This window comes from Narcine bancroftii, chromosome 11 (genome assembly GCF_036971445.1).
Source record: "Narcine bancroftii isolate sNarBan1 chromosome 11, sNarBan1.hap1, whole genome shotgun sequence".
Classification (NCBI taxonomy): Eukaryota; Metazoa; Chordata; class Chondrichthyes; order Torpediniformes; family Narcinidae; genus Narcine; species Narcine bancroftii.
In genome coordinates this window covers 94,971,079-94,993,943 of record NC_091479.1, presented here as the reverse complement: position 1 = coordinate 94,993,943, position 22,865 = coordinate 94,971,079, and the positions used below count along the sequence as shown (strand labels likewise).

General features: G+C 38.9%; 1 protein-coding gene across 2 annotated transcripts in view; it reads left to right on the top strand.

The window, feature by feature from the left end:
- The window catches only part of LOC138746158 (uncharacterized), a 41,946-nt gene that overhangs the window by 16,850 nt on the left and 2,231 nt on the right, over positions 1–22,865 (top strand). Inside the window, exons 3-9 of one of the 2 annotated variants that reach the window (XM_069904078.1) lie at positions 5,958–6,057; positions 6,230–6,413; positions 9,556–9,673; positions 13,715–13,833; positions 16,681–16,880; positions 19,392–19,508; positions 21,387–21,528. In XM_069904078.1, coding sequence (XP_069760179.1) covers positions 5,958–6,057; positions 6,230–6,413; positions 9,556–9,673; positions 13,715–13,833; positions 16,681–16,880; positions 19,392–19,508; positions 21,387–21,528 — 980 coding nt within the window. The remainder of the gene's footprint in view (positions 1–5,957; positions 6,058–6,229; positions 6,414–9,555; positions 9,674–13,714; positions 13,834–16,680; positions 16,881–19,391; positions 19,509–21,386; positions 21,529–22,865) is intronic. The other variant, XM_069904079.1, reaches the window with a different exon arrangement.

The following is a 22,865-nucleotide window of genomic DNA, read 5'->3' as shown; positions in this document are numbered from 1 at the left end:
CAGATTGTTATTTTCTTCTCCAAATCCTCAATTTCTCTAACTCTCTCTTTCTTCAGTTTGGATTCATAACTGATAATTTGACCTCGTAAAAAAGCTTTCATTGCTTCCCACAAAACAGACTGATCAGAAACAGAGTGAACATTATTAGCAATGAAATCTCAATTTGTTTTCTCAAATAAACAATAAATTCTGGCTTTTGTAGTAACATAGTATTAAATCTCCATCTTAAAGTATGTTGTGTAACTTGAGAACTTTGATATTCCAGTAATAACAATGAATGGTCCGTGCCTTATAATCCACAGATATAACCTTATCCTGTAAATGTGCCGAAATTAAAAAATAATCAAGTCTTGAAAAAGAATTATGTCGAGAAGAATAAAAAGAAAAGTCTTTCTGTGTAGGATTAAATCTACACCAAATATCAACTAAATTCAAATCTTTCATCATATTAGCCATATGTATCGCCATCTTAGATTTCTTAATTACCTTTGGATACTTATCCAATAACGGTTCTAATACCATATTTAAATCCCCCCCAATCATCACATTGGAATTAGCTTGTCCCAATAATAAAGATATTTCTGTAATAAAAGCAGTGTCTTCAACATTTGGAGCATAAACAACAATCAAAGTCCAGGCTTCATTAGAGATCATACAATTCAACTTAAGTAGTCTTCCACCATTTTTCTCCTCGTCTTGCAATTGAAACGGTAAATTCTTATGTACCAAAACCGCAATTCCTTTTGCCTTTGAATTAAATGAAGAATAGAAGACTTGTTCAACCCAGTCCCGCTTAAGTTTCAAATGTTCTTTATCTGTCAAATGAGTTTCCTGTAAAAAGGCCACATCTACTTTAAATTTTTTTAAATAAGCAAGTACTTTCTTATGCTTTATAGGATTATTCAAACCCTCAACATTAACAGAAGCAAATTTAAATTTCGACATGTCTTACAACAGTTAGAAAAAAAAAACAACTCTTACCCCCTTACCCTCTCTTAATACGATCAAAAAAAAGGAAAAAAAGAAAGAAGAGAAAAAAAAGGAAAAAAAAATTTTTTATTATTTAAACAAAAAAAACCCCTTCACTCTTTAATCTAATAATACAGAAAAAAAAGAAAAAAAACGGGTAGGAGGTTAAAAATACCCCCTCCCGTCTAAACCGCGCAATGCGGTAACTCCCAAAAAAAAATTGGTGTGAGATAACCACACGTAGCAGATGGCTTTCAGAAAATAGTGCCTATCCAGTTCTCTCCCCCAACTCTCACTTCATCTTAAACTAACATCATCATTATTTAATATCCCTTTTTTTTTTGAAAAAAAGCATTAGAAAAAAAAGGACAACTCTTCTTTTAATCAGCTCCAACTGCCGAGTCACCATTACGACCATTCCTTCTTGGAGCACGGCTCTTTTCTTCCATCTCTTGTCTCCTTGGATATCGCGGCGGACTATATCTCTGTTGAAACTAAGTGATTGACAGCTCTTGAGCAAATGCTATAGCTTCCTTTGGAGAATCAAAGAACTTTGATTGGTAACCATCTTGAAAAACCTTCAAAACAGCTGGATATCTAAAGGTTGCATTATAACCTTTCTTCTACAACAAGTCTTTAGCAGGGTTGAATTCCCGTCGTTGGAACATAACCTCTTGACTCAAATCCGCATAGAAGAAAACTCGATTATTTTGAATCATTAAGGGTGATTTTCTCTGTTGTGCATTTCTAATAGCCACTCGTAAAATTATTTCTCTGTCATAATAATTCAAGCAACGAACCAAAACAGGTCTTGGACTTTGACCTGAAATAGGTCTTCTACGCAAAGCTCTGTGAGCACGTTCCAGTATTATAACTTCTGGGAAATGTTCTTGACCCAGCACCTGCGGAATCCATTCAGTAAAAAATTTTCTTGGGTCTGGCCCCTCCATACCTTCCGGCAAACCAATAATCTTTATATTGTTCCGTCTGGATTGGTTTTCCAAATAATCAATCTTTTTCACCACATTTTTATTTTGAGTTTGTAAGTCTTCAACCATTTTGGTCACATCAAGAACTTGATCCCGTATTTCATCTATATCTTCTTCACACGAATTAAATTTATCTCTCACTTCAAGCTTAAAAGCTCCAAACTCAGCCATCTGTTGAGAATGTATTTTCACCAGGGTATTAAACCTAGTACCAAGTTCAGTCATAATCTTGGATAATCCCTGCATTGTATAGGATAATTTAGATTCAAGATTCACAAGAATCTTTTCAATTGGAAGAGATTCTGGCTCAACAGATTCCTGCTTCTTCTGCATAACCAAAAGATCTTCTGTTCCTTCCTTCATTCTGGTTGCCTCAAATGGTTTTATTCATTTATTTTGCTCCTCTCTTTGTAATTTCGGTAGTTCAATTTTAATTAGAAATTCATCTATTTTGTCTTCTTTCCCTTCGTTTTCAGTTTGATATAGTTGCTCGTAGAATTCCCTGGTTTTCATTGATCTCCGTTGGATTATATGTAATTTGTTTGTCCTTTTTCCTTAATGCCAATACCATTCTTTTAGTTTGTTCTGTCTTAAGCTGCCACGCTAGAATTTTGTGCATTTTTTCTCCCAGCTTATAATATTTCTGTTTTGTCTTTATTATGTTCTTCTCCACCTTATATGTTTGTAATGTTTCATATTTTATTTTTTTATCTGCCAATTCTCTTCTTTTAGTTGTATCTTCCTTTATTGCTAATTCTTTTTCTATATTTGTTATTTCCCTTTCCAACTGTTCTGTTTCCCGATTGTAGTCCTTCTTCATCTTAGTGACATAACTTATTATTTGCCCTCTGATGAATGCTTTCATTGCGTCCCATAGTATAAACTTATCTTTCACTGATTCCGTATTTATTTCAAAGTACATTTTAATTTGTCATTCAATGAATTCTCCAAAATCCTGTGTTTTAAGTAGCATGGAGTTTAATCTCCATCTATACATTCTTGGTGGGATGTCCTCTAGCTCTATTGCCAATAACAGGGGTGAGTGGTCCGATAATAGTCTAGCTTTATATTCCGTTTTCCTAACTCTCCCTTGAATGTGGGCTGATAACAGGAATAGGTCTATCCTTGAGTATGTTTTATGTCTACCTGAATAATATGAATATTCCTTTTCCTTTGGGTGTTGTTTCCTCCATATATCCAAAAGTTGCATTTCTTGCATCGATTTAATTATAACTTTGGTTACTTTGTTCTTTCTGTTAGTTTTTTTTCCAGTTTTATCCATGTTTGAGTCCAAATTAAGGTTAAAATCCCCTCCTATTAGTATGTTCCCTTGCGTATCTGCTATCTTCAAAAAGATATCTTGCATAAATTTTTGATCTTCTTCATTAGGTGAATATACATTAAGTAAATTCCAAAATTCTGAATATATCTGACATTTTATCATTACATATCTCCCTGCTGGATCTATTATTTCCTCATCTATTTTGATTGGTACATTTTTATTAATTAATATAGCTACTCCTCTGGCTTTTGAATTATATGATGCTGCTGTTACATGTCCTACCCAATCTCTCTTTAATTTCTTGTGCTCCATTTCAGTTAAATGTGTTTCTTGTACGAATGCGATATCAATTTTTTCTTTTTTCAATAAATTTAACAGTTTCTTCCTTTTGATTTGGTTATGTATTCCATTAATATTTAAAGTCATATAGTTGAACATAGCCATTTCATACTTTGTTTATCTTTCCTTTCTGTTTCCTCATCACCACCTTCCCTTCTTATACATTTCTGCTTTCTTCTTTTGAACACATTATAAGACAACATTTCTAAAACATAAAATATTTCAACTATTCTCATATCTAAGATTCCTTTAACCCCAATAGTCCCTCCCGTTTCTGAGTTGCCCTTTGTCCCTTGTCGGGCAACCACATCTCCCCTCTCCATTTGGATTTGCGAATCCGCTCGCGTCAACTGATTTCGCAGTGACTGTTATTCCCCCCCACCCAGCCCCCCCAGAAAAGATTTTAATCTTCATATATAACAAAGGTCACTCTCTTAATTCCCTCCTTACTTCCTTTCTTCCCTTTCTTTCCCTTCTTAGTTCTTACCTATACTCTATTTTTTATATATACATATATATATATATCATACACATATATATAAATACATATATATACATACATACACACATACATATAGTTTGTTGTCATTTTGTTCTTGTCTGTTTTGTAGTTGTACTGCAAATTTTCGTGCTTCTTCCGGATCCGAGAATAGTTTGCTTTACTGCCCCGGAATAACTATTTTAAGTACCGCTGGGTATTTTAACATAAATTTATAACCTTTTTTCCATAGGGTCATTTTTGCTACATTGAACTCCTTCCTCTTATTCAGGAGTTTAAAGCTTATATCTGGATAGAAAAAAATTTTTTGACCCTTGTATTCCTGTGGTTTTTTGTCTTCTCTTATTTTTTTCATTGCCTTCTCCAATATATTTTCTCTTGTTATATATCTTAGGAATTTTACTAGAATGGATCTTGATTTTTGTTGTGGTTGTGGTTTAGGGGCTAATGTTCTGTGTGCCCTTTCTATTTCCATTTCTTCCTGTAAATCTGGTCTCCCTAGGACCCTGGGGATCCAATCTTTTATAAATTCTCTCATATTCTTGCCTTCTTCATCTTCCTTAAGGCCCACTATCTTTATATTATTTCTTCTATTATAATTTTCCATTATATCTATCTTCTGAGCTAACAGCTCCTGTGTCTCTAACTTTTTTTTATCAGATTCTTCTAGTTTCTTTTTTAAGTCATCTACTTCCATTTCTATGGCTGTTTCTCGTTCTTCCACCTTGTCTACTCTTTTTCCTATATCTGTCATGATCATCTCTAATCTATTCACTTTTTCTTCTGTACTTTTTATTCTTCTTTTTATTTCACTGAATTCTTGTGACTGCCATTCTTTTACTGTTTCCATATATTCTTAAAAAAAAATATCCATGTACTTGCCCTTCCCTTCATCTTCCATTTCTCTGTGTTCTTCCTCCTCTTCTTCTGAGTCCATTCCAGGATCTGTGTCCTTTACCTCTGTCTCTTCTGGTTTTCTTTTTAGGTTGTTTGTTTTATTTTGTTGGGTATTTTTGGTCGTCTTATTTTTATTAGAAGTGTCTTGGTGTTGGTCTTCTTCCTCTGGGTTGGTCATCTGTTGTTTCTTTGATTTCTTATTTTTATTCTCGTTATTTTCTATGTTTTCCTCTTACTGTTGTGTTGTAGTTGTCTGTTTCAGCTGTGGAGATTTACTCCTCAGCTGGTCCCCCCTCCCGTCAGTGCTATTTTTGTCTTGCGCACTTTTGTTTGGCTCCGTGAGCCATTTTTGTAGTCCTGAGTTCGGGGCTTCCACTGACCTCAGGGAGCGGGCTTCTCTCTCCACGGCGGGCCTCCTCGTATCGGTAAGGCCTTCACCTTCCTCTTCCGACGTCCTTCCTTCTTCTTTTCTTCTCATTGTTTTTGATTTTTCTTTCTTCGCTGCCATTTTCTCCACACTTTTACTTTCACTTTGTTATGGTTTTTATGTTTGTGACTTTGTTTTTTCTCTATCTTTTTTACTTTTCTGGAGAGGGCTGGAGTTCCCTACCGGCCACTATTCCATCACGTGACTCCTCCTCCCCAAGTAAAAGTTGACCCCCAAATTTGACCTGATAAATTGGTCCAAAAAACTCTAATATTACATGAGTATATATGGTACATCATTGGTGCATACCAGTAGCTGAATAATTGACTGCACTGGATAACCAAAAATGAAACACTCTGAAGCAATATTAGCTTGGAAAAAGCTAAGATATCTCAAGACCCAGAAATTGATCCCCAATACCTCCCTTTTTATTCCTGGAGGGCTGATACTATGATGAAACCCTCAAGCCTGAAGTGTTGGTTCTGTATCTTTGCTACATAAAGTACATGATTTGACCTGCTGAGTTTCTCCAGCATTGTGTCTTTTCTTTTTAAGGGTGGATTTGTTTCACAGAAGACCATTCCATCAGGTACTGTTGGAAATCTTCGTCAGCCAAGAAGACCTGGTCAGAATCGGCTTGTTCAGTGTTCTTGACGTACGCAGTGCCATTCCATACATTAAATGTTGCAGCTACTCGGCCAGCCAGGCAGCCTCTGTGGCGAGAGGAACTGAGATAATTTTACAGATTGTTGCCCCTTGCCAGTAGTTCGGCACTTAAAAACAAATAATGTGATGTACTTACTCGAAATATTAAATGTGTTTTACAGGATACGTCTAACCCGTTTCAAGTCGATAAGAAAGTATCTGAGAGAACGCAATGAACTTCAAGAATTTCTGGTGAACCACAGCGTAAATGCATTCACCCACAAATACAAAAGCTGCTATCCCTCTGGATTGGTAATGACTCAAGATTCTGGTGTCACCTCTGAACATTTATCAAATTACATGGATGTAAGTTTCCCTCAACGTATACTAGAGATAAAATGAAAACAAATATATCAAAGACTTAAAATTAAAAATAGAAATATCGGAAAGGAAAGAGGATTAGGTAAACATTCTGTATGGACAACTCTCAGCCAAACTCAGGGCGATTTAATTTCCCAGAGTGATGAAATATGGACCATGACTCATGTAATAGTCAACCCCATCTTTTTTTGGCGCCTAAAATTGCATGTTTTCTGAATGACCTGTGTAATAAGTCGACCCCACCTATTTTTGGCCCCGATTGCCTACCCATCCGAGATCTCGATGCCCCGACCGCAAACAATCACCTTGGCTGCCCGTCCATCCAAGGTTCCAACACCCCGACTTCCTACCCATCTGAGCTCCTGACACCCCCCAACCACAGACTCTCCCCTAGGCCCCAGCTGCCCACCCATCTGAACCCAGTCCCGGCCATCCAAGCACATTGAATGTCATAGATACTGACTGCAGTCAAAAGTATGACCCAAGTAAAAGTTGACCCCCAAATTTGACCTGATAAATTGGTCCAAAAAACTCTAATATTACACGAGTATATACTGTACTTAAACTGTATTTTGACTTTTAAAGCTTCACCAACTGCAGTAAATCTTATAATGGAACCCTTTGCCTCTTCTTCTCGCATCTTTTGCCTTTCAGCAATAATTGTGCCTACTTACCTCCTTTGCTTTCTCTGCTCACTGTTCATTGGAAGTGCAGTAACTAAATAGTGGGTGGCACGGTTGGTCTAGGGCAGCGGTGAGTTGGCATAGCGGTGAGTGCAATGCTTTTACAGTTGCTAGTGATTGGGACTGGGGTCTGAATCTCTCACTGTCTGTAAGGAGTTTGTACATTCCACGGGGGCTCGAGTTTCCTCCCACTATTTAAAAAACACTGGGGGTGTAGGTTAATTGGGCAACATGGACCGTGTTATCATGCAGAATGTCTAAATTTAAATTTATATTGTTGCAGCCAAGTTTGACAATACATCGTTAGTTCAAATGAATATTTTTTTTCAATTTAAAATATAACTTTACCCTGTTCTTAATAGAAGCACAGTTAGCACTGTTACAGCACCAGCGACCTATGTTCAAATCCGCTGCTGTCTATTAGTTCTCACTGTAACTGTGTGGGTGTCCCCCGAGTGCTATGGTTCCCTCCCATGTTCTTAGGACATACAGGGTTACTAGGTCAATTGGCCACGTGGGTTTATTTGGGCAGCATAGATCCGTGGGCCAGTCCAAAACATACCAGGGTTTCAGGTTAATTTAGTTGTAATTGAGTGGCATGGGTTTAAATGGCTGGAATCAGTTTCTACCGTGTTGTAAATAAAGAAAATACATGCATGACAACATACTTGGGGTATTGCGTGTAGTTTTAGTCTTCTTACTTAAGAAAGGATTTATTTGCTGTAGGGGTAGTGAAGCAAAGGCAGAGATACTTCATGAGGAGAGTCCTGGAGCAAACGGTGAGAAGCTGGGGGGACTCGGTGGGTGGGCAAAATGGTTGGTTGACATTTCAGATGGGGACCCTTTATTGAGACTGAGGCTGACAAGTCCTGACAGGGATGTATTTTTGACATAACAGTTCAAACGGTGCATGAAAGTGTAATTCACTTGATAATTGCATAACCTTAGTTTAATAGGAATCAATAGCTTCTCAGAAAATTAAATCCTTGGGGTTGGTTTCCCAACCAATTCCTTGTAGTATAATACTCCCAGTGCTCAAAAATGCAAAATCACAAGGGCATTGCTTTGCACCTGGCCCCCTCTCTTCAACCTATTGTCTTGAGTCTCTGCACGGCTACTGTTTTTGCTCCACTGTGACCCAGTGATGCTGCTGGACCCTGTCAAGCAGAAGACCTGGAGTATTCAGTTCACTCAGTGCAGTTGTAGACTAGACAGATGGCTGCCTCAGCTGAGGATTCATGAGGCACTCAGGAAGTAATCCATCTGTCAAACCAGGTCAGTCATGCCCAGAGGCTGGGAAAAAGTATTTTCAGGTTTGTCAGGGCGTCGCTGTACATTAGCTGCCATATTTTTGCATTTCTTTATTTGGCAAGCAACGATCACTTTACAACTACCTGTAAGTCTTGAGTTAGAAATCTACACCACTGAATTAAAAGTAAAAATACAATGCTGGAGAAAATTAGCAGCTCAAACAGTGTCATTTATAGAGCAAATATAAAGATACATAACTAACATTTCGGGCTTGATCCTTTCATCAAGATATGACAAAATGTCACCAGGTACCCAAACAAAATAGTGAGGGTGGGGTGGGGCAGGGGAGGAGCACAGTCCTACAGGTAGGAGGTAATAGGTGGATAAGGGAGAGAGGGCACACCAGCAAACAGGTGAGGGGGGTGGGGGGGGGGGGGACTATGGCTCTGTGAATGGAGAGGGAAGGCAGTGGAGAGCTGGAGGAAAGAAGACAAAGGGATAGGGAAGGGAGGGAGAATGGAGAAAAGGCTAGCAGAAGTTGGAAAAGTTGATGTCATCCAGCTGGAGATGCCCAGGTGGAAAATTGAGTGTTGCGCCTCCAATTTACAGGGCATGGGATTGGTATGCAGAATTGAAATGGCTGTCCACTAGGAGATCCCAGGTTACTGATGTGGACAGAGAGAAGGGACTCAGTGAAGCAATCTCCCAATCTATGCCCAGTCTCCCCGATGTAGAGAAGGCCACAATGGGAGCACTGGATGCAGTAGATATCTCCTGCAGTTACACAAGTGAAATGTTGGTACCCTTGAAAGGACTGTTTGGGCCCTAAATGGTGGTGAGTGGAATGGTCGTTGATCCCTTGATGAAGGGATCAAGCTTGAAACGGTTATGTGTCTTTATCTTTGCTCTATGAAATATATTGTTTAACATGTTGAGTTTCTCCAACATTTTGTCTTTACTTCAACCACAGTCTCTGCAGACTTTTTTGTTTTACCACTGAATCAATCCGAGAATGATATGTGAGTGCAAAATAATGTCAACAGCAGGATTCAGGTGCTAGTGTGGGATAAATACATTAGGAAACTGCTCAGTAGCAATCAGAAAATGATCTTCAGATTTTTGGGATATATAAATGACTGGAAGTGTGACAAGGATGGCTGAAGTTTAACTCTGTTGTGTTTCTTAAAACATAGGCACAATACTATGGAGAGATTAGTATTGGAACTCCTCCACAGACATTCACTGTAGTCTTCGACACTGGCTCATCTAATCTCTGGGTGCCTTCTGCCTACTGTATCAGTGACGCATGCAGTGAGTAAAACCACAGGTCCTATTCTAAAGGATAAAACAATACAACCTAATGTGGAATGGGAATGTCAAGGTACAGTACAGCATGTTGCTGGGTTAACCAGTAGACACAGCATCAAACAAATAATTTGCAATGAAGTGGTTACACAGACAACTTGCCCTTTAGTTATTATAGAAACAATCCTAGTTATTCAGAGAGCTGTCAGAACACTGCTTGCCGCCTTTGTGGATTGGTCACAAATTATTTTCGGCGGAGGATCTCAGCCAGTCTCGTCGTGTCCATAGGAGGTAAAGGTACATCACCAAAATTGAGGCCTTCTTCAATGCATAAGCAAAAAGCAGGCAGATGTCTACAGACTTTCATGTTTCACTCCATAAATTCTTTTTATATGCTTGCAATATTTATGTTGATTTTTCTTCTTGTTACAAACAGTTATCAGCCAATCAGTTCTGCAAACCCATGGTGCCAATCAATTAGATGACCGCTGATCTAATTACGTCAAACAAACTTGGTTCTGTAATTCTCAATGCTCTTGTTCGTCAAAGAAAAATCAATAAAAGTCAGTTTAGATGAGACGAGAGTTGATATTCCTATGCACAATGCACCAAATGTATTGGAGTTCTTACTTGTTGCAACCATAGAGGCATATAAAGGACACCAACTAAGATGGGAGAAACTAAATTACCACAATGTAGCCCGACAGAAAAAAGAGATGATAATGTAAAACAAAAGCAAAATATACATGGGTATACTAGAGCGTTTCTATGAAACCTTTCGTAAGCCGAAATGGCATAAAGCGAAGACCCATTCATTGCTATTGGAGGCTATTTTTGTAAAAGCAAAATCCCATTCAAATCCTTACATAAAAGCAAACACAGCTTTCTTTGTAAAAGCAAATGTTCATAATTCGAGTATTCGTAAAGCGGGGTATTCACAATTGCAGTTAGTGCAGGAAAAAAAAAATGTTTCAACAGTACAGACAGATGTTTGGGTGGACCTGAGATAGTTTGTGATTATGGATAGAGTAGTATGGGGAGGTGTGAGAGCTGATTGCTGTTGGAAATAACTGTTCTTGAACCCAGAAGTATTGGTTTTCAGGTATTTTCTGCCTGAAGATAGCAGTGAGAAGAGGTTGTGACCACAGTGATAGGGGTTCCTGAGGATGTTGGCTGCCTTTATAAGGCAGTATCTCATGCAGATGTATTCAGTGGATGGGAAGGCAGTGACTGTGAGGGACTTGGCTAGGTTTGCCACTTCTATGTTCCTGGGTACTCGAGTTTCCAAACCAGGCTATGATATGACCAGTCAGTACACTTCACACCATGGACTTGTAGAAGTTCATTACAGTATTCAATGACATGTCAAATCTCCTAAGACTTCTTCGAATGTAGAATCTGATCAAACTGAACTCAATGAAACAGAATTCTGATGAATGGTCTTTGACCTGAAACATTAGCACGGCTTCTCTTCCCATTGAATCGGCCTGACCAGCTGAATTTTTCCAGCATTTTATGATTTTGTTTAAAAACAGCTACAGGTGTCAAGCAATTTATATAGAGATCAGGTTATGAACCTGAACAAAATCATTACAGGCTCTCTATCCCCAAAACCTCCACCCATAATAAACCCTAAGATGGTCGAGAAACTGCGCACAGAACCTTCAGGTCTCTCTGAAGTCTACAAACCTTGATATCAGTCAGAAGAAGAGGCTCAAATGTACAGAATCTGTGACCTGCCAGGCTGCAGGGATCTCTGCTCTCAGATGTGCTTTCAGGTGGCCCAAAGCATTAGAGAATGATCTCTCCACAAAACTGTCTCATTGAATGGAGAAGCAAACCAATCTCAGAGTCCTCTCCCAGGCCAACATCTGGAGCATTGAACTCTGATAACATCCTGTTGATTCCATTGGACAGGCCTTGTCATTCTGATGCCAGACATCAGATTCTCAAAGGAATCTCTCTGTTCTGTCATGGGAAGAAATCACCAGATGAACAGAGGAAGAGGATAATTCGAGTTCTCAAAATCACCTTAAAAAACTCTGGAGTGGTGACTACTCAAAACAGTGAAGGAGAATTTGAGATGTATTGAGAACCTCAAATCCTTTGATGCAGGACCATGCTGAAGGCCAGTTTGAAGGTGAACCATTTCCCAAACTATCTAGTAAAACATGAATGTCTGCAGATGCCATAATTGAACCAAAAACACAATGCCAAAGAAACTGAATGGGTGAAACAGCACACCTTATATAGCAAAGATAAAGATACACGACCAATATTTCGGGCAAGGTATGTAGGCAGGTGCCTGGATAAGATGGTGAGGGGGAGCGGCAGGGAGAGAAGCACAGGCAAGAGGTAATTGGTGGATGAGGGAGGGAGGGCACAACAGCAAATGGAGGAGGGAGAATGGCTCTGTGAATGGAGAGGGAAGTTAGGTGCCTCTAGGAAGAGCCTATGGTTCTCATACTGGCTTCATCAGTCATCTCAGATCCTACAGATCTGAGTGCAAGCAAATTATTCTTGATCCCTGTGGTGTGCCGTTAGACAGACCCAGACACACACAAGGTAAAGACTGTACAACAGGCTTTAATCAACAAAGACTTCCGACTTTGGAGGCCGACGCAGGCTTATATCCCGGAGGGTGATTGACACCTGACTGGGTGGGGCTTGATCCATTCAGGTCGTCTTATTGACAGCCCGCCAGGTGTTGTCCTGACGCCCTTGCACTCCTGCAGGTACAAAAGTTCCCCCCTACAGCAGGCCACCACAATCCCAAAGAAGAAAAAGGACTTTAAATACACTGAAAGAAAAGTCCTAATTATCAGAGGAATCCAACAATTTAGTTTGGACAGAGAATCTAAAGATTTTTTAAGCTGCCCTGTTTAAAACATCATGTATTATTTATCTAAATCTGCAGTGCGTGCAAAGAATTGTCGTTTTTGTTAACAGGCAGAAATCCTGTAGAGAAGGATGAGTTGTGTTTGTGCGTATTGGTAGATTACATTTTATTCACTCAAATTCTGCCCATTTCCACCTGAATTGTTCTGCAGTAAAACCCCTGTTTTTTTTTGGAATTCAAGTGACTGGCAGCCTTAAGCAATTGGCAAAAAGAGAAAAAAAAAAATCACTGAAAATAAATAGGTAAAAAACATGGAAGTTTAAAATTGGCGCGCTTCACCACAGGTTCGCCAGTCGTGCATTGAGAAATCTCAAGCAACTGGAAAATTTACTTATCTGGCATCTATCAATCCCCATAGGTGCTGGATACCAGGGGTTTTACTGTGACATACACCCAATCATGAACCTGATTTGCAATTATAGCTACTATTTTCTGTTAATAAATCTGATAAGATTTGGAAAAATACCTAATTAATTTTCATTTAAAAAATAACCCAGGAATTAAATGGTGCAATTTCCAATTATTTTGATCTTTTATGAACTGAATATTAATTTAATAATATAGATCATTATTTTATTTGCATCTTATTTTTATTTTTAATGTGAAAAATTTATTTTATTTTTAACCAATGTAAGATTATTTCATTCTAAATCTTAGTCCGCGAAGCCAAGCCAAAGAAAGAATTCTTGGAAATGGTGCCAGCAAAGCAGTCAAATTAATGATATGTCATCATTGTTGGGCTATTCGCTTTGGATCTTCAGACAATATTCCAGTGCTGATTACTTCCCTAATTTCTAAAGGTGTCAATGAACATAGCAACAAGCAAATTAGGAGCGGAAATAGGCCTTTCAACGCCCCCCCCCCCCCCCTCAAGCTTGCAGTGTCACTCAATGTGATTGTAATGCAGATTCCAGATTCTCAACTACCCACAATAACCTATTCACTCCCAGCCTTATTTATATACCTCTACCTTAAAGAGTCATAAGGGAAGTATTATTATAAATACTCCCTGAACTTAAGATCATGTTAAAAAAAAATCTAATGCTAATAATTATAGTCAACCATAACAGGTTAAGATCAGAACAACGGGATAACCAACAAGGAATTATGAAAATACTAACTACCCACTGTGACATTTCTCTTTGCAGAATCACATCAACGCTTTCAGTCATTCTTTTCATCAACATATTCCCCCAAAGGAAGCTCATTTTCAATACGATATGGCACTGGGCAAATTGTCGGAATGTTGGGTAAAGATAAAGTGAGAGTAAGTTGGTTTTAAACTGTTTGCCAACAGGGAAGGAATCTCAATAATTAATACAGGCGATGTGGACTGTACTGATCCCATACCTGAATCATAACAGTGAGCTAAACTAAATGAGTATCTTACTTCTTCATACTCAATTGAGTTTTTATTTAATGTTCATCTAAGTTGGAAAATGACGGGCAATTTAAATATATGTCATGACTTTTTTTTTCCAATAAATGATGATAAATACAGTGCCTGGTTTATTATAAGTCAATGTGTCATGACTCTAAATAATAAATGAGACCATTAAATCAAACCGCATGCCTTTACTTTGGTAATCGGAAGGGACTATTGATTGGGACTATAATTCCTTCTGGACTTCTCACCTCTGCGTGGATATGCTGCTTGATTCTATAATTTTTCAAAAAAGTCTAATATTGCACTGAGTAACATTAAGAATGTCCATCCAATTAAACTAGCACAAAAAAAAAGCTCCTGGAGGAATTCAGTGGGCCAGGCAGCATCTGTGGAGGCAAATGGACATATAATGTTTGTGTTGAGATGTGGATTGAAAAAGTAGAAGGGAGATAGCAATAGAAAGAGGTGAGGGGGAGGGTTGGGGCAACAGCTGGAAAGTGATTGATGGATCTGAGTGAGGAGGGATTGATCAGCAGGTAGTTAAGAGGGGAAAGTAAGGGTAGAGATTGCAACAGAGGCTGGGAGGAGAGAATCTGATAAGAAAGGGAGGTGAAGAGTGGATCCTGGTTGGAAAATGGAAACCCTGGGGGAAGGGATTGGAGAAGCCAGCAGAAGGAATGGGTGGGCGATAGTTAATTGCAGGAGATGGGGAAATGGGGAAAAAAAAACTATATAATGGGGACTAGGAATGGGGGGATAATTTGGAAAGACTGGGAGAATCAGAAGGAGGGAGAATGAGATAGAGGGGTAGCGGGTGAGCTGAAATTGGAGAATTCAACATTCATTTTCCATTGGATTGTAGATTACTCAAGCAGAATATGAGGTGCTGCTCTTCTAGACTGCATTTGGCCTCACCTGGCAGTGGAGGAGGCCAAGGACAGACAGATGTTACTTCATGGCGATGTGTATCTGCGAGATTTGCACTGGTGTTTTTCTGCTGTCCTTTATTCCTCGAATAATTTCACTAAGTTTTGCCTGACACTTTTGTTACCATCTTTATACCCCTTTCCTTTTACTTGCCATAACTCTCTCTGCTTTTCACCATAGTCAATCAATTTTATTTCAAATAAATACCTCTGAGACTTATGTAGTGCGATCAATGACCCACAGACATGAATCAAGCATTCAAAGGCTTTATTAATCAGAAAACCCACGCATACCTCTACATGCTACTGGCTCATGTCCAAGGCTCTCAGCCTTTATTAGGGGATCTTATGGGAAGGGGCTACAGGTATAGAAGGCGGGCCAGCCTGCCCAGCCCAGGGAGGACATGCCCAAACATGCCTTTAGTATCATGTTCCACCACAACTTATCTGCCAATTTCAGCTCTAGCTCCAACTGATGAATACAGGATAAAGATTGAGAACCTGATTGGGTGGTGCCAAACAACAATCTTGCTCTCAGTATCACCAATACCAAGGAGCTTAATGTTGATTTTAGGAAAGAGAGGCCAAGGCTCAAGCACCTATCTGTACCAATGGGATAGAGGTGGAGAGAGTCAGGACCTTCAAGGTTCCAGGAGTCCACATTTCAGAAGACTTTTCCAGGAGCCAGCACATCAAGGCAACTAACTGTGAGACACACTAAGAAGGCATGTCCATGGATATTCAATCAAACTACTACAGGTGCACCGTGGAACATATACTCCGCAGCATGGCTTGGGAATTTGATTGCACAGGAACGCAGAAGGCAGCAGTAAGGAGAAAGCATGGCCAAGTTGATCACCGGCTTCAACTCCCCACCCATTGCAGACATCGATGTGTGGTGCTGCCTCAAAACGATAGCCAACATCATAGAGGACTTCTGTCACCTTGGTCAGAAACTCATCCCAGTGCTACCTTTAGGCAAAAGGTACAGAAGCCTGAAGACTAGCACATCTAGGTTCAAACACAGTTTCTTTCCAACAGCCATCAAACTCATGAACCTCCCCTTGATACATCATGGACTGCTCCAACAGCATAAAAGGACTGTCTGCACTATTGCAATTTACCTTTTCTGCACAAGGATTTAATTTAGTCAAACGCAGCGACATTAAAACCCCTGGTATCCGGCACCCATGGGGATTGATAAATGCCGGATAAGTGAATTTTTCAGTTGCTTGAGATTGTGTGTAGTGTGATTGGAGAACTAACCACTAGGTTAGGGGAGCCCATGTTAAATTTCCATATTTCTTACCTATTTATTTACTGCAATTTGTTTTGCTGGTTGCTTAAGGCTGTCAGTTGCTTGAACTCTGGATAACGGGGATTTTACTGCACTTCGAAACATCAACTACACGTATCCATTGAATGAGTATCCAAATATTTTCTTTAGACCTAAACTATCCAAAGGCATGTATTATACTTATATTTAATATATAAGGATGCTATTAAGGTGACAGTGCTATTGTGTTCAAACAATGAGCTGCTGGATAAGGGTCCCAACCAGAAACATTGACTGACCATTTCTACCCATGCATGCAGCTTGACCCACTGAGTTCCTTCAGCATCTCACTGTTTGCTCACGATCCCAGCATTTGGAGTTTTTGTGTTTCGCTCATGCTTATAGACTTCATGTTTGAGATTACTGCAAACCTATTGAATCGACCTTCCTTTGCCTGCCCTCACCTGTTGTTTTTTTAAAAGAAATTTTGCCACGTGACAAGTTTCTACTCTTCTTTCTTTACAGATCGGAAACATTACTGTGCAAGGACAAGAATTTGGTGAATCTGTCTACGAGCCAGGCTCGACATTTACTCTTGCACAGTTTGATGGAATTTTAGGTTTAGGATATTCTTCTTTAGCCGTAGGTGGAGCCATTCCGGTGTTTGACAGAATGATGCACCAGGGTCTGCTGAAAAGCCCCATATTCTCCTTCCTACTTAACAGGTTTTTTTTTAATAGCCTTTCTATTCTATTCTCTATAAAATTGCAGTCAATAATAGTATTGCCATAACTAAGTGCAGTAAGAGGTTCATAAGTATTATATATTGTTGTATGCTAATTCTTTTTATAACTAGTACATGGAATTTATCAACTGCTTACTAGTCGAGTGGATTTTCCACTGATGTTTTATGCTGTAGTAACAAAAAACATAGTCTGCTACAAATGGGAGCATCTGTATGTACCTAATATGGTATGAATACGATGAGGAAAACCACCTGCAGCCCATTCAATTATGGCTGGTGCATTAGGAGCCTGACAAGTGGTGGTAGACTAACAGCTTGAAGAGAAATAACGAAACATAGCAGGAATAACAATAGTGTTCTTTCAGTCCCCTGAATAACTGCTGGACATTTGCACCGGTGTCACTGCCTGTGGACTCACTCGGGATCCATGATGTTAAATGCTGAGAGTTTTCTCACACAAAACCAGTGCCAGGAAATCATTCCAAAAGCACTCTCTTTTTTTTTGATAGTTACAACATTGTTACTCACTCTTCAAAAATGAATCCATAAATTTTCATTCAGACAGCTTGTATTCTGCAAAACAATTTGGTGACTAAAGGTTCTATTTAACCCTCTGCTAAATGAAGGCGTTTTTAAAATTGATTTTTGATATCCCTTTCAATTTTTCTTCATATTCTAAATTTAAATTTAAACAGCTCAGAAACAGCCCTTCCGGCCTATGAGCCCACGCCCCCAAATACACCCATGTGACCCATTCACCTACCAAAGCCCATTTCCAGAAACCAGAGAACCCAGAGGAAACCCAAGCAGACAAGGGGAGAATGCACTTATAGACAGTGGTGGATTGAAAGTGCTTAGCAAAAGAACGATAGAAGGAAATTATTGTAAATGATCTGCATGGACTGCCAGGAATAGTGGTGGTGAGACGTGCAATTGTAGCTTTTAAATAGAGATGGATAAGCATTTGAAGGAAGATCTGTGCGGGAGAAGCTGGATTGCTCAGATGGCCGGCGGTATGGAATTACCTCCTCCACACTGTAACCATGGTGTGATTCTCATATTGAGCTTCATTGGAAGTGTTTCACAGCACAAATACAGAGGTTGGAGTGGGAGTAGGATGGAGAATAAAATGTTAGAGCCATTTCATCACAGGTACCATCTAACTTGGCTACCTTGTGACCGTCTGTCACTGTGGCTAACCTGAAACCTTGAATGTAATTCCTTCTATTTATTCGACCGTATTTTCCGCTTTGATAGGACAACCTATTTAGGCCCTGCATCTTAAACAATCCGGATTAAATTTTATTCTTCTCTCCCCTTTCTTATCACCATTCCTGACTTAATTGCTTTCCTCTTTTCCACCTTCTTTTCACCTACGTTGCCAAATATAGTATTTTAAATTTAGACATGCAGCACGGTAACAGGCCCTTTTGGCTCACGAGACCATGCTGCCCAATTAGACACTATTAACCCACAACCCTGGTACATTTTGAAGGGTTGGAGAAAACTGGGGCAACCGGAGGAAACACACGAAGACACGGAGAGAATGCACAAACTACTTACAGACAGTGCCAGATTTGAACCCCAGTTACTGATGAATTAACAGAGTTGTACTAACTGTGAAACGAGCTGTGATTGATTATTGCTTATATATTTGTTTATTAATGCAACCCATTTGATAAATAGCTAATGGTAGGAGCAGAGGTGATGCACACAAATGTAAATCACCCCATTGTTAATTTAAGCCAAATAATTGCGCAATATTAAATAGAACCATAGAACATTATAACACATAAACAGGACACTTTGGCCCTTCTAGTCTAGAGCCATTTTTTCCTAGACCTACTGACCTGCACTCAGACTGTAGTCCTCCCTACCTCTCCCATCCATGTACCTGTCCAAATTCTTCTTAAATGTTAAAACTGAGCTCACATTCACCACTTCAGCTGGAAGCTCATCCACGCCCCGTCACTCTGTGTGTGTAGAGGTTCGGCCTCATATTTCCCCTAAACATTTCCCCTTTTAATCTTAACCCACATCTTCTGGTTTGTATCTCACCTACCCACAGTGGAAAAAGCCCATCTACATTTACTCTGTCTACTCCCCTCATAATTTTAAATATCTCCATCAAATCACCCTTCATTCTTCTACGCTCAAGGGAATAAAGTCTTAACCTGTTTAACCTTTCCCTGTAACTCAGTTCCTGAAGTCTGGGTAACATCCTATTTCTTGCATTTTTTATGCTCGTCAAGTTCCTCATTTGCTCCATGTTACCTATACCTGCTCTACCTCTTCTGAACTAGATCTCCAATATCCCTCAAGGTTTCCTATGCTGGCTAACCTTACTTTTAATCCTGACAGGAACATACAAACTCTGTACTCATTTGAGAGAGTGTCTACAGTTAAAACTGGAAATATGGTTCTGTAATGCAGATAAATAATGAGAGTGTTTTCTCTTTTGCATTATGCACTGTATTAACTGTTTTTCCAGACACAGTGATAATGGAAGCGAGTTGTTGCTTGGAGGGATTGACAAAGCCCTGTATACAGGACCGATTAACTGGGTCAATATCTCCAAGAAACATTACTGGCAAATACAATTGCAAAGGTAAGTGTGCGAATCTGTAAAATCATCTTTGAACTGGTTTGTTGATGCACGTTTATACTGTTCAAGCCGATTCCTTTCTATAAAGCTATTTAATCATTTAAATAATCCAAATGATCTAAATTTAAGATATTTCTCATAACTCAGGTACATTCGAGCCAGAGGTCGAGAAAATTCCTGTTTGTAATTTTTGATGGAAAATATAGTTGATGTTATTAACTTAATTTTAACTGTAGTCTTTGTCTAAACAGTAGCAAGAGATAAATCTTACAGAGAAAATTTTAAAATCTGATGATCTTAAAGAGTGGGAAACCAGAAGTTTTAAGTCTAGATTGAACTCTTTTTAAATGTACAGCTATATTAAATCTACTTACTTGAGGAAGCTAAAGACACCTCATTGTAGGAAGGGTGTGGGAGCCATGGAGAGGAGATTTACCAAGATGTTGCCTGGAGTGGAAAATAAGTCTTATGAATCATGGTTATCAGAGCTTTTCTCTTTGGAGTGGAGACTTAATAGAGATCTACAAGATTCTGAGAGGGATAGATAAGGTGGACAGCCAGCGCCCCTTTCCCACAGCAGGAATAGCAAAAACCTGGGGAAATGTGTACAAAGTGAAGGGAGGAATGTTTAGAGGAGACATCAGGGTTAAGTTTTTTTACACTGAAAGTTTGGGTGTTTGGAATGCTGAAACATTAGGGGCATTTAAGAGACTTTTAAACAGGTACATGGCCAAAAGAAAAAGAGAGGGTTACAAGGTGGGAAGGGATTAATTTATTTTTTGGTTGGAATATATAGGTTGGCACAACTTGGGGGTGGGGGGGGGGGGGCGGGCTATGGCGTTCTCTGTTCTATACTTAAGTAAAATTATCGCAATTGCAAATTCCTTTAAGTACATGCAAAATTGATGGCACACAGTGATTTTTTAAAAAAGCCACTTTTCAAAATGTTCGTATAGATTGAAAAATGTCAATGACTATTTCAGATTTGTTTTTGCATCAGTCCTTGCATTTGCTCAGGCCATTCTGTGTTCTTCAGCTGTAATAAGGTGGCTGGAGTTTAGCTTGGAGCTGCGATCAGCGCCGAGAGGGATGCGGTATGGTATTCAGTTTAGGAAGCTGTGAGGAATGGATCTTACAGTAATTTGTGACCACTGGACCTTTTAAAGGACTTTTTCCCTCAGCTAGTTCTTCCATGGCAGAACTACTGAACAAGATCACCACAGATCAAGGTTTCTAATGACAGTAATGGGGTTTGGGAGGCAATCTGATTTATTTGTTAATGGAGATATTGGGTGGGGTGGAGAGGGGAAGGGAGACAGTAACCAGTGGTAGTCAGCTTGTTGGTTCCAATGAGATCACAGACAGTGGGGTGAGAGGAATCGTGGGGGGTTAGTGATGGTGGAGATGGGAGCAAGCAGATTATTGGGCTGTGTTATTGCTTAATGGCCCTGAAGGCAACATTTTGGACGTTCCTAGCCAACAGGCCAGAATCAGTTATTCTTACTTGTTCTCCGATGCTATATAACTCAGCCTAGAAAATACGTGTTAAAATGGAGCTGAATAACATCATTATAATGTTCAAATCAATGCACAGGCAGATAGGCTATCTAAACTATGCACAATCTCTGTTCAAACCAAAAGATATGAATCAAAGAAACTTCTGAGCCTTCCACTTTGAAACTGCTTTGGCATTTTATCATCTGACTAAATATCCTAGCAATTTTTTAATGAGTTTAGATTTACTTTGGTGATTCATATTAATATCAATTTGTAATCTAACATCTCACTCTGTATCTGAATTATTAACCATGTTGAGAGTATAGATGGATTGTTCTACTCTGATTCAGGAATGACTGACATTGTGCAATGCATTAAATCCAGCATAAAATTTCACAACATTGTCGTGTGTCGCAATGGCTGTCCTGCAATAGTTGACACTGGAACGTCTTTGATAGGTGGTCCTTACATGGCAATAAAAGCAATGCTTCACGATTTTGCTGACTCTCAGATTGGAATGGGCGAGGTATGAATTTTAACCTGCTGACTGCTGAACTGATATTGCTTACTTCATATTTCTAAGGGATAGCAAATAACCCTGGACAACAAAGATTTTGCTTCCTGAACATTTTTGGGTGCATTTTATGGATTTTGGGCTGCTAATCACGAAAGTCACCTGAAAATGTTCCTATCACATACTGTTTTTTTTGTTAGTCCTAACCTATGCTTGAAGCATACATGCTTAATGCTTCAAGCAGACAAAACCATGACAGGCACCATGTCATTGGAAATTCATGTTCTGTATTTTGCACTTGGACTTCTTCCTGATCTTGGTGCAGTCAATGAGGAACATAGTGAAAAGTTTCACCGGGACATTGAGACCATGGAAAAGCGGTATCGGGGCAACTGGAATCCATCAATGTTGGCCGACTAATGTTGGACACTGACACAAGAGGCATCAGATGCTGAGTACAAGTGAAAATCAGAGGCTAAACATTTTTAAGTCAATTGAACGAATGCAACGTGTCAGCATCAATATGTGATTAAACAGGATAAATTCAATAAAAGTTAATTTAAAGTTTCTCCAACTTCCTACATGATGCAGCATATCCGAAATTATCTTGGTGTTCAGCTTGAAGTTGTCTATCATAATCCCCAAGTTTTTTTTTCAAGAAGCAAACCTTTTAAAAAAAATTGTTGCCCTGTGTAATAGTTTTAAGCTTAATTCTATCTAGTTCTGCAAATAATTAAGTGACCACTTTTTTCAAGCATTACAGATGTGGAAAAATTTGACCTTGAAATATTCTAGAGATTTAAAAGTATACTTCTGAGGCTAGTTATGAAACTACAGTATTCATTATTTTGGGAGCATGGTTCTTGAATGGGTAAAAAAGTAACTGTGACATCCCTTAAAAGTTATTTATTGAATGAATTGAAAGATAATTTTGCATGGTACAATCAAAATGATTTATCAGTTTTCTGTGTTTATTAGCCAAATTCAAATTATACCAAATTTGGCATATCACATTTTTGACAAAAATAGACAAGAATATGCAGAGGTTTATTATGACATGCCAAACTTTGACAGAAATATGAATACTGGCTTTGATAGTGAATCTAAATAAATACACAAAATTGTGTGATATTCCATAAGAAATAGAAGCAGAATTAGGCTATTCAGCCCATTGAGCTTGCCTTGTCAATTTTGCCCTGTTGTTTGTTAGTTGATCTTAAAAGCGTTTGCTGCACGTTTGCCATTAAACAACATTACAAAGATTATTTTTACGAAAACTTATTTTTCTTTTGAATGTTGTTTTCTTGGTGTTTTGATATTTACTAGTACAACTAGTTCACTCTACAATT